Source organism: Sceloporus undulatus, chromosome 1 (genome assembly GCF_019175285.1).
Source record: "Sceloporus undulatus isolate JIND9_A2432 ecotype Alabama chromosome 1, SceUnd_v1.1, whole genome shotgun sequence".
NCBI classification, from domain to species: domain Eukaryota; kingdom Metazoa; phylum Chordata; class Lepidosauria; order Squamata; family Phrynosomatidae; genus Sceloporus; species Sceloporus undulatus.
Window position 1 is genome coordinate 353,577,300 of NC_056522.1, and position 12,649 is coordinate 353,589,948.

Sequence of the window (12,649 nt, forward strand, 5' to 3'; positions counted from 1 at the left end):
GGCCTCTCTGCCAATATAGAGAATCAAAGCTGCAAACAGCACATTTGAAACAATACAATGTAATTTAAAAAAAAAAGAATTTAAAAAGCATTAAAATGTAAAAAAAAAAGAGAGAGACAATTTTAAAAGTTAAAACAAGTCTGCATTAAAATCTAAAAGGTATGGAAGTAGTACCTATAGCCCCAAACAGTCTCTATATAGCCCCAGACACTCCACCCACTGGGCCAGGTTGGCTCTCCAACAAGGTCCCACTTTCCCTTTAAAAGGCTGTCCAGAGGCGGACTCCCCCTCTTCATGAATGGAACATCCCCCTCCCCACCCCTTCCCTCTGCGGTCGAGCTCATTCTGCCAAAGCCGGGGGGGGAACACTGATTTTAGAGAAAGAGGCATCTCCCAGCCCTTGCTAGCGCACGCTTTGCCTTCCCTCTTGCTCTCTGAAGGGCCTCTTTGGGGAGCATCGTCCTTGAAGTGGGGGTGGGGGCTTTGCAGCTTGCAGCCATGATGGAGGCAGCCCTGGAAGAGGAGGAGGGATGCTGTTCTGGCAAGGAGGAGGCGACTTCTCCTGTTCCCCCACCTTCATCACCATCTCCATCTCTATCTTTGGAGATCTCCATTAGCTGAGCAGACTGGGACCAGTGTTTTTTCCCTCCCCTTCCACTACAACAACCTGGCCATGTCGACCAAAGCGGAGCAGTGTAAGTGGGAGCCCTCTTTGGAGAGGGAAGGAGGGAAGAGGAAGGCAAGGGATGGAGGGATGATGAAGGGAGGATGGAGGGATGATGGTGGGTGACCAGAGTGACCAGGTGTCCTCCTTTTCCAGGACATGCCCTACTACCTTTCAGCTTTCTGTCACAAGAGGGATCCCAAAAGGCCCTCCATTCAGGATGGATCTTCCTTTTCCAGGACATGTCCTTCTAGCTTTCAGCTTTCTGTCCAGGAGGGACCCTCAAAGGTTCTCCATTCAGGGTGGTCAAGCATCCTCCTTTTCCAGGACACCTTCTACTACCTTTCAGCCTTCTGTCCAAAAGGGATCCCCAAAGGTCCTCCATTCAGGGTGTCCTCTTTTTCCAGGACATCTCCTACCATTTGGCTCAGGAGGAATTCCACAGCGTCCTCCATTTTGAGCATGACTAGGAAGCATGGATTTATATTTATATTAGTTTTTTCCCCCAGGATGTGTCCTCCATTTCAACCTTCTCTCCAGGAGGAATCCCAAAAGGTCCTCCAATTTTGAGCCTGGGCTAGGATGCCTGGATTTATATTGAGATAGTGATGTCATACATTATTCTCACAATGTCCTACAATTTCCAGTGCCTTGTCCTCCTTTGCAGTAAGGACCTCTGGTCACCCAGAGGAGAGAGGATGGAGGGATGGAAGGATGATGGAAGATGCTGTCCATGGTGCTGGATGCGGCAAAAGGATGCTCTGGCTCTCCTCCAGAGAGAAAAGAACTGAAGTGGAGCCAGAGATCTTCCAAAAGCTGCCAGCATTGTGTCTGTGTGGTGTGCCTTCAAATCTTTTCAGACATATGGCAACCCTAAGGTGAACCTATTCTGGGGTCTTCTTGGCAGGATTAATTCGAGGAGATCTGCTATTGCCTTCAGCAGAGGTTGAGAGAATGTGACTTGCCCAAGGTCACCCAGTGAGTTTCAGGGCTAAACTGGGAATTGAACCCTGATCCTGGTCCAACACTCAAACCACTACGCCACTAAAATCCTTTAAGAGAACATCTCCAGGGATTGGCCTTGTCGCAAAGTGGAAGAACCCCAGAAAACCACAAAACAGGAATACCTTTATGGGGCTAACCCAAATGCAGAAAGGGCAGGTCGCAAGCTTTCAGAGCTTCACTGGCTTCTTCAGCAGGCAAAGGTATTGAAAGAAACATGCAGGAGGGGGGAAAATATGACAATGTTATTCATAAGCCCTTGTCTTTCTCATCTACCACAGCGTTTAAGATACTTTTGTATGGACATCTGCATCTATCCAGTATTTCTGTAGCTGTTCATATATAAGATGTAGTCTGTCTGAAGGTGTCATGATATTTGGATTTTTCTACCTCTGTGCATGAAATCCTGAGTCTAACAGAAGAAATGCAGGCCGTAGATTTACTCTATAGCTCCATTTTTTCCCTAAAGGGGGCCTGGCTTGCTGTGTTTGATTTAATTCTGTTGCCAGATTGCTGAAATCATCCTGCCCCTTAATGGAAAGCTTCTGGAAAGAGAAAAAAAATAATAAATGACAAAGAAAATGCATCAGTGTTAGGAGATAGTTGGCTTTTGCAGCTCTGGTCCACACCCAGCTCTGCCGCTATTGATGTTTTAGATTTTCTTTTTAAAAAGGGTCTTCGTCTGTGGCTTTGCAAGTTACCGGTGAGGTAATATTTACATGCTCAGATAAATGAAGATGTGGCTGAAGGACGGGAGGGATTGGTTGGATCCATCTATACGCACCAGTTGTTTCCAAGGCACCCTATCAAGTCACTGCAATGAAGAGTCAGCTGACTCTTTCAGCAGCTTGATTGACCAGCAGTGAATGAAATGGTATGGCAGAGCCATGGAAACATCAGATCACAGGGAACCCATGGATACACAATGTAGACCAGTGTCTGGTATCTTATAACTGAAGTATGCATGACCCACCTCCTACTGATCTTAAGGGAGAAGATTCTAGAATCTCTCTTGAAAGCTTCCAATCCTTTTTTCCATTCAGCCTGATATTCAAAATGTTCAGTTGTTCAACCTTGCTGAAGTTTAAAACCAGGTCCTCTTCTCCCTTGATATATATATAAAATAGGGTGATCTATTTTATATAAGGAAGGAAGGTAGCTGTTGCCTCTTCCAACCATAATAATATAAAGAGAAATTATATTGCTGATGATTGTTGTTTTTCTTGTTATGTGCATTGAAGTTGATTCTGACTTATGGCAACCCTACCTTAGGGTTTTCTTGGCAAGAGTTATTCAGAGGAGGTTGCCATTGCCTTCCTTTTAGGCTGAGAGAGTGAGATTTGCTAAAGTCACATATTGTTATTATTATTATGATTATTAAGCTAAGCAGAGATTTGAACCCTGGTCTCCCAGAGTCCTACCCCAACACTCAAACCACTATACTGTGTTGACTCTCACTTATAAGAAGACTGGAATCAGAATCTGTGGATATTCCATAAGTCAGACCAAGATGGAATGACACAGGTCTAAGATTTCTGAACAGGTAGGTATTTCTTAGCCTTTTCCTGAAAACCATCAACGAAGGGGGTATACAGCCTTCCAAACAAGATAAATCTCCCTCATTGAACCAGAGAAACTAGGCTTTCCTATATTTTTTGAACAGAAACAAAAGGGTTTTCTTCTTTGTCTCGCTTATTAGTGTTTTCTGGAATCTTTTCCCGCCAATGTTATTAATTAATTAATTAAAATGTTAATTATTTTTATGTGCCTTTAAGACATTTTTCAAATTAGTGTGACTCTAAGTTGAGCCGGTCACAGGAGTTTCTTGGCACATTCTGTTCAGATGAGGTTGCCATTGCCTTCCTCTGAGGCTGAGAGAGTGTGTTTTGCCCAAGGTCATAAAGTGGGTTTCCATGAGAGATTTGAATGGAGATTTAAACCCTGGTCTCCTGGAGGCTTAATCCAACAGTCAAACCACTGCCATATATCATGAAATATCTTGGCATATAGTGTTACACTAGTGCAGTGATTCCCAATCTTTGTCCTCTAGATCTCTTGGACTTCAACTCCCAGAAGCCCCAACCAGCGTGGCCAACAATCAGGAATTATGGGAGCTGAAGTCCAAAACATCTGGAGAACCAAAGTGTTGGAACCACTGCACTAGTGGAACTTTAACCAAATGGATGCTGTGGACTCATGATATCAGTTAGGCGGTGAGTGGTGACACAGTGTCAGTCCTGACACTAGTATCACAATAATTGAAATTAAATTATCATGTTATTTTACATGGAAATTTGTTGTCCGTTCTCATTTTATTCTACCTTTTTAAAAAATCTCCAGAAATTCTAATGAAGGTATGTGTGCTGAAGAAAGTCTGGGAGCCCCATGTGTGTGTGCATATGCCTCCAAGTTGTCTGTTGATGTATGAATTTCACAGGGTTTTCTTAGGGAAGGAATACTCATAGAATCATAGAATTGTTGAGGTGGAAAAGACCACAGGGGCCATCCAGTCCAACCCCCTGCCATGCCGGATCAAAGCATCCCCGACAGATGACCATCAAGCCTCTGTTTAAAGACTTCCAGGGAAGGAGACTCCACTACCTTCCAAGGAAGTGTGTTCCACTGTCAAACAGCCCTTACTGTAGGGAAGTTCCTCCTAATGTTGAGGCGGAATCTCTTTTCCTGTAACTTGCATCCATTGTTCCAGGTCCTGTTCTCTGGAGCAGCAGAAAACAAGCTTGCTCCCTCCTCAAGATGACATCCCTTCAAATATTTAAACAGGGCTATCATATCACCTCTGAATCTTATCTTCTTCAGGCTAAAGATCCCCAGCTCCCTAAGTCATTCCTCATAGGGTATGGTTTCCAGACCCTTCACCATTTTAGTCACCCTACTTTGGACGCACTCCCAATGTCCTTTCTGAATTGTGGTGCCCAGAACTGGACATAGTATACCAGGTGAGGCCTGACCAAAGCAGAATAGAGTGGCACTATTACTTCCCTTGATCTAGACACTATACTCAGAGGTGGTTTTGCCAGTTCCTTCCTCTGAAATATAACCTACAGCAACTGATACTTGTTTGCAGTCACCCACCCAAATACTAATGAAGTCTGACCCTGCTTAGCTTCCAAGATCAGACAGGATCTTGTGCCTTTAGGACATTTAGGCCCTGGGAAACTGGGAAATTTATATACCCCTGCCTAAATCTGATGGTTAGTCCCAACTAAAATAGGCCCATTGGATCAATGAATCTTATCAACTTTACAAGTTCCAGTTGATTCAGTGGACCTACCTTGGTTCAGATTAACACTTGCACCGGGGGGAAGCAAAATGGGGGTTCCCCAGTATTGTTGGATTGAACACCCAGCATTCTATGTCATTGATTATGCTGGTTAGGGCTGATGAGTGTTACAGTCCAGTGGCATCTGGAGGGCTGTGCTTTGCCCACCCATGAATTGTACTGAGGTCTCTGTCAATTACTATACTCCTACTTTGGTCATCTGCAAGACTTCTGGTGCACACCCGTGCCTTCTCTCAAATAGACCCTAATAGTAAAGCCCTTCAGCTGTCAGAGATACGGTTCTCCACAAGCCCTGAACATCTCTTCAGGCCTAACCCTGCTTCAACTCAGGGGTGGATGGAGAGAAGTAAAGTCTAGTATTGAAGTTGTGGTGGGTGTAACTCTGGTGGTGTATGGAGCTTTATCGAGAGTCCCAACTGAAGTGCCGTTGGGGCTAGATAACTCATTGTTACCATTTAAATACAAATAAACTGATTTCCAAAGGACATGGCATCTGGTGACTCCCACTGATGCAGCCTTCAGTACTTCTGAAAATCAGGTCATGAATCATTATGAGGTAATGAGCATGGTCCTCTTTCTGTCTTGGAGTTGGGTGTGTGTGTGGCATCCAAGACTGAAGCAGTGAGGCTGGAGTTATAGCAACTGGTTCAGCAATATAGGGATGGTAGCATTCATGTGTTGCATTTTGTCAGTGCTTCAACTCTTGCCAACCACGACTTGGAAAAGTTCCTTCAATGAACTGCCGCTCCCAGAATGTTCCATGGCCATGCTGGCTGGGGGATTTTGGGATGGTTGTCCAAAAAGAAAACTTTTCCATGTCTTGCCCATAATTACATACCTTCGGATTCTGCATTTTTTTTCCTCCCTGAAAGTGCCAAACAGGAGACAACATTGATTATGAAACCATGTTTTTCTCATATAGTATTTATAGAAGTGCTTACAGAGGTATACAGCTGAAATATTCTTACATTTACCACTGGCAGCCAAATGTCCAACCTCATATTTTTTGATCTGAAATGGCCCAGTTTGTTTTGCTGTTTGAGATAAAGAACAAGATACTATTTGGTGTATGATGGACAGCGATTTTTTCCCAACACTGATGTTGGGTAAGTAGCTTCTACCACATCACAAGGCAATTGGCTGGCTTAAGGGATGCAGAACGAAAAACCTCATGGTGAACAGCAATCTTTTCAGACATCTTGCTGCTGCCTCATTGCATCTGCCACCTGAGGTGACCTCAGTCTGTCTAATGCTTCTGGAAGATGTCCAAGCCTTGGCTTTGAGCTAGCCTCAAGGAGCGGTGTTCCAGTGATCAGAGAATACCTTATAAGGTGACAGTGGGACATATCCTGTGAGAAATTGAAAGGACTCTGACCTTCCATGCCCAACTTTCATATATCCATAGATTTAGTGACTGGAGAATGGTCTCTTTCATGTTCAAGTCTGTCCATATCCTATACAAAGGAGCACGCAGGGATTGCAGGTACTGAATATACCACTGATCTCCTTAGATTATCCAGTCGAAACTTTGCCAATGATAAATAAACACTCATAATTTTTTTTCCTGAAGTAAAACGGTTCTTTATAACATCTCCAGGCACTAGGTATGTCTTAAATGTTTTGGAATTACAGTATATAATTGTCATATTATGAATATTTGTAACATTTCTCTTTCTATGTGAAAAGCAATATTATTCAATGCAAAGATTTTTCCTCCTTGCAGGTAATGCAGTTCTAAAACGTCTTTACTGTATTCAACTAGTGTATCTACATTACAGTCTTAAACAATTTTAGATGCTATTTCATTTCCCCCAGAGAACCCTTGGAACTGTAGTTCTGTGAGGTGAGGGTTCACTAATTGACCAAACTGCCTTCATCAAACTACAATTCTCAGGATTACTTAGTGAAACCATGATCATTAAACTGCTATAATTTTGAAGTGTAGATAGACCTCTGGAAGACTGAGCTGGAAAAGTCTTTTTATAACAAGGTGTACGGACTGTGTATCCCTTCAGATCTTATTGTAGTGCAGCTCCAGCATTCCTTTTCATATGCTGACAAGGGCTGCTGACAGTTGCACTTCAGCAATATCTAGAAGGTTTTAAGGTACCACTGCATTAGAATATGACCCAGATCTCTCCAAATCTTTCATTTGACTGGCATAGCTATTAAGCTGTAGCCCTAAATATACCTATTTACTTGCGGATAAACCTCTTTGAACTTACTTATCAGTACTTGATTTTTAGTTTAAACTATAAATGAAGGTGAAGGAGAAGAGAAAGAAAGAGAGAGAGAGAGAGAAATAGATAGAAATGGAAATATGATTGTGGTTACAATGGTAAGATCATAGAATCATAGAGTTGGAAGAGACCACAAGGGCCATCCAGTCCAACTCCCTGCCATGCAGGAACTCTCAATCAAAGCATCCCCGACAGATGGCCATTCAGCCTCTGTTTAAAGACCTCCAAGGAGGAAGACTCCACTACAAGCCAAGGAAGTGTATTCCACTGTTGGACAGCCCTTACTGTCAGGAAGTTCCTCCTAATGTTGAGGTGGAATCTCTATTCCTGTAGCTTGCATCCATTATTCCAGGTCCTAGTCTCTGGAACAGCAGAAAGCAAGCTTGTTCCCTCCTCAGTATGACATCCCTTCAAATATTTAAACAGGGCTATCATATTACCTCTTAATCTTCTTTTCTCCAGGCTAAACATCCCCAGCTCCCTAAGATCTTCTGATCACAGAATAATGGATGGTGAATATTTGTCTTTCCACTCATATAGTACATACACACATCTACCTTCCAAGTAGAGGGGTTTGTGTGTGTGTGCTCACACACACACACACACACACACACACACACACCTACCTCTAATTGGAAGGTAGATGTGTATATGTACTATATATATGACTATATATATATATCACACACACACACAGAGGGTTTTGCTGTAAATCATCTAATAAAATCACAGAATCTTGGAAGGGGCCCTCAAGAGACATTTAGTCCAAACCCCTGCTGTCCCAGGAATACACGGGGAAAAGAGTGGGCTATAAATAGATATAATAATAATTTTCCCTGTTCTAGTCTCTGAAGCAGCAGAAAACAAGCTACTTCCATCTTCTACCTTTAGGTATTTAAAACTGGCTTTCATATCACCTATTAGGTCCAAATCACACTACAGAAATAATCCAGTTTGAGACAACTTTAACTGTCCTGGCTCAATGGTAGGGAATTTTGGGAACTGTAGTTTTGTCAGACATATAACCTTCTCTATCAGAGAGCCCTGGTGCCACAATAAACTAAAATTCCCAGGATTCCCTAGCACTGAGCCAGGATAGTTAAAGCAGTTTCAAACTGGATTATTTCTGCAGTGTGTTTTGGACCTTAGTCTTCTCTTCTCCAAGCTAAACACTCTGAAACCAATATTTCCCCTAAAAACCATTTCTGTCTAAAATCAGATTTGTGATTTTCTTGTACAATTTTCCTTTCCTTTCTCTTGTTCTGATTAGTCATCCAACAGATAACCCTTCCTTATTTATTTTTCATCAAATCTTTGTTGACACAATCTGCTGTATCAGTATGCTTGCACAGGGATATGCAATATGTTTGCACAGTTAGAAGGAAACACAGAGCAGTCCTGTGTCCTACTTGGAAGCTGGTTTCTACAGTCAGGACTCTCTCCCTCTCTGCTCTGTGAGACATTAAGTCTCTGTGTGCAGTTGTATGTCCTAGTACATACATCTAAGATGACAGCTTTAGCAACGCAGGAATCATGTAGTGAAATGGGAGGTTGGATCATCTAGCCTTCTATTGTCAACCCTGATTGCAGAATTTCAGTCGGGAGTCTATAGTAGCCTTGTTAGAAGAGTTATGGTATTTATTCATGGTCTCCCATCCAAGTATTAACCAGAACTAACCTCACTCTACTACTGAAATCAAATGAGATCAGGTGAGTTCAAGGTGACGGGCCTGCCTTGTAGTTCAGTAGTGGCTATGGCTCCCATGTCAATGGGGGAGTGAATTCACTCCAAGTTACAAGCCAGTCTTTAATAGGTGCTGATTGCTATTCCTAAATGGCCTTAGCACTGTGGGCAGCAACTTTAAAGTGAGCCAAAACCTGAAATGGACTCACTACCCCACTGACATGGGAGCCACTGGCTTCCATTGTCACAAAATAGCAAATGCAGGAAACATATTCCGAGATAGCATGCTGCAAAATACAACAAAATCCCAAATCTGCAAAACAATGATAACGTCACTGGACAGCCAAAATGCACAAAATACATCATGCAATCTTTCAAAGCTCCACTGGCTTCTTCATTAGGCAAAAGATGTTTAAAAATCATGCAGGAGAAGAAAAGTGACGATGTTAGAGTCGCAAGCTTTCATTTTGTATCAGATATTGTTTCTGTTGTAATTCAGTTTTTCTAGAAGAATCTCAGTGCAGGCAGAGGTCACTCGCTTTCTTGTCCATGTGGAGGCTGGGACAAAGCACAGTAAAGTTTAAACTCCAATAGCATCAGTACTGTAACTTCTCTTGAAATTCAGGTTGTCTCTGTATTTTGGAAGTCACAGGCTCCTTTCTTAGGCAGAGAACATTGAATTTTGCAAGAAGTCTGTGTGCTGCTACATCTGGAAGAACTTAGCTGCTGTACAGAGAAATACAGGGAAATGCTGAGAAATAGAAGACAATAACAAAATAGGAAAAACAAGAGACCCCTTCCTCAAGATCAGGGAACTCAAAGGAAAGTTCAAACCAAGGGTGGGGATGCTCGATGATTGGAAGGAAAACATATTATAAGATCAAAAAGAAATAAAAAGTAGATACAAACTACACAGAAGAACTATATATAAGAAGAAACAATGAAAGATACATGACTGAGGAACCATACAAAGATGAACCCCAAATCCTGGAGAGTGAGGTGGTGGCTGCAATAAGAGATATTGGGAAGAATAAATCACGTGGAATAGATGATATTTCAATAGAATCATTACAATACACACAGAATCAACTCTAGTGATAACTAAAACATACCAACAAATATGGAAAACAAAATGGTGGCTAGCAGACTGGAAAAGATCTATATACATTCCAATTCACAAAAAAGGAACCACAGAAGATTACAGCAACTACAGAACTATAGCATTAATTTTCAATCAGTCAACCAATCAATCAATTGAAATTCTCCCTTCTACCAAATAATTAAAGTACAGGAGCTATGCCTCTTTTTCCTGTGATCATTCTGCTGTGCAGCCATGGTTTCTTTCTTCCACAGCTTGACTGGAGGAGACCCCATGGATCACATAAATTGAGGTAGACTGCCATAGATCCCTTGCTCGTGTGTGAAGGATTCAGAGACTAGACTGTTTGTATCTATGCTGCTTTTCAATTGCTTAACATATTTGCATACTCTCTCAGGTAAGGTCTCCTAGAGGACAAGAGACAATGTCTGTGCACCCACATGTCCAACCATGAGGACACAGACACAAACCCAAAGCACAGCATTTATGAATGCAGAGAATAGATGCTCTCAAAATGAGATCCCAAGGACATTGCAACTGTTGGGGTCAGGCTTAAATTTGTGCCACCAGAATGAGCCTGTCCTCTTCCATCCTGCAGTGACATCCTGAGCATTTATGGGCAGGGTTCAAAGTTTCACTGGGCCAAGGAAATGATGCATGATTGGTCCTGCCCTCCCTAAACGTAGCAATTTAGCCCCTCTTTGAGGTGTTGAGATACCAACATTTATTTCGTAATGCATTGTTTTTTCATTGCCCAAGTGTTCTAGAAATCTAGACTTCAGGGATTTGGCCCTCCCTGATCACCTTAACCTCGACTGGGGCAACCTCTGCCAATCAGCATTCTTTATATTCATTCATATGTACCTTGCTACATATGTACCAGCAGGACCTTCAGATTAGGATAGCAAGGCATTTCTCAAGTGAAATGGTGTGCTCAGGGTCACACAGTAAAGCAGGGGTGGGGGAAGGTATGCCTCACAAGGTGCTGCTGGTTTATAACTCCCACCACCCTCATTATTGGCTATGCTAGTTAGGGCTGATGGGAGGTACAGTCTGGCAACATCTAGAAGGCTATTTGTTTTATATTGCTTTTTTGTGCTGGGAGGAGATATTTTTCGGTGGCTATTTGCCATATTGACTATACTTAATCTACAGATTAAGATGTGGTGTATGCAGATAATTAACTGCTGGGGAACGTGAACTGTAGAGGATTATTGATGGGATTTGCAAATTCATATATGCCTGCCTAAAAACTGAGGTCTCTTGAAGGAACATTTCTCCGAGTCCCACTGGTGGAGCCAATATATTGTGGGAGGATATGGGAGAGGGCCTTGTTTGCTGTGGCATCCCAGTTATGGATTACTCTCACCTTAAAAACACGATTGGTGCCATCACTGATGCCATTTTGGTGCCAGCCACATCAAAACATGTTTTTTTTTAAATTAAAGCATTTGGGGATTAATTACTTTATGTTATTTAAATTGTTGTAACTGATTTTGAGTGGCCTTTTTAAAAAGTCTGAAGTGGTTTAATATGCTTTTCATCTTTGAAAATTATGCTTGTTGTTTTAAACTGCTCTGAATTGATTGCATTTTACACCACGCTGAAATCCTCTAGTATACGGCAGGATATCAATATTGTAATAAAACCAGTCAATCACTCAATCAATTAATTTGTGGAGCTGAAGCCCCACTTCATGGGCAGGCCACACATTTTCCAGCCCTGGATGAGAACAGGGCTACTTAAAATGCTGCCCATGGGGCACATGTAACCTCAATTTCCTCCTGAACCCCAAAGCCTTCCAATTTAATTGTTTGAATTCAAAATCACCCCAAAATGCCACTTGTAGCAGTTCTTTTGCTTCTGATCCCTCAAACCCCAACCTTGAAACTTTTTTGAGCGAAAAGTAGCCAAAAAAAATTTCAAATGATAATTGGAAGAAAACTTTTGGGCTGAATTTCAGTTAAAAAATCTCAAAGTGTGTCCCAGCTCAGAGACACATGTGCAAAAATGGCTCCCTCTTCCACTGTAGTTGTCCACCTTAAGATAAGTTCGGCTTTTGTTCCAATCTAGTAGGGCTCTTTCGATGTTCCTGAAGTATTAAAGGAGGATCAGATAAAAGATTAGAAAATGACCATAAGGCCTAGGTAAGGTGGAACCATACTGAAGAAAGAGTCTGCTTAGAAAAAGGGCATTATCCACACTACACAATTATAGCACTTTAATGCTACTTTAAATGCCACATCCCCATCCTGTGAAATCTTGGGAATTGTAGTTTTGTGAGGTAATTAGAACACAGTGCCAAAGAGCTCTAGTGCTGTAGTGTAGGGAAGAGTGCACTAGAGAATTCTGAGAACCTCAACAGGCTACAGATCCCAGGATTCCATAGGATGAAGCCATGGCAGTTTAAGTGATCTTAAAGTGATGTAAGTGTGTTGTGTCAAGTGTGCTGCCTTGAATCCCCTTTTGGGAGAAAGGCAGGACATAAATCCAATAAATAACTAAATAATGTGGGAACACTCATAGGAAAAGTGATAAGCTCTTAGAAATTTCAGGTTACAATCAAACATGTACAAAACATTCTGAGACATGTCTTAAAACATCTTGACATGTTCTGTTGGTAAAGAGACCAGCTAGAAGACCAGCATGAGATACAAAG

General features: G+C 42.0%; 1 protein-coding gene across 6 annotated transcripts in view; it reads left to right on the forward strand.

Annotated features, from left to right (window-relative positions):
- Window positions 1-413: 413 nt before the first annotated feature.
- The window catches only part of UNC79 (unc-79 homolog, NALCN channel complex subunit), a 147,980-nt gene continuing 135,744 nt past the window's right edge, over window positions 414-12,649 (forward strand). For all 6 annotated transcript variants that reach the window (XM_042445517.1, XM_042445520.1, XM_042445521.1 and 3 more), the window contains exon 1: window positions 414-695. In XM_042445517.1, the coding sequence (XP_042301451.1) occupies window positions 674-695 (22 nt within the window). In that variant the 5' untranslated portion in view covers window positions 414-673. The remainder of the gene's footprint in view (window positions 696-12,649) is intronic.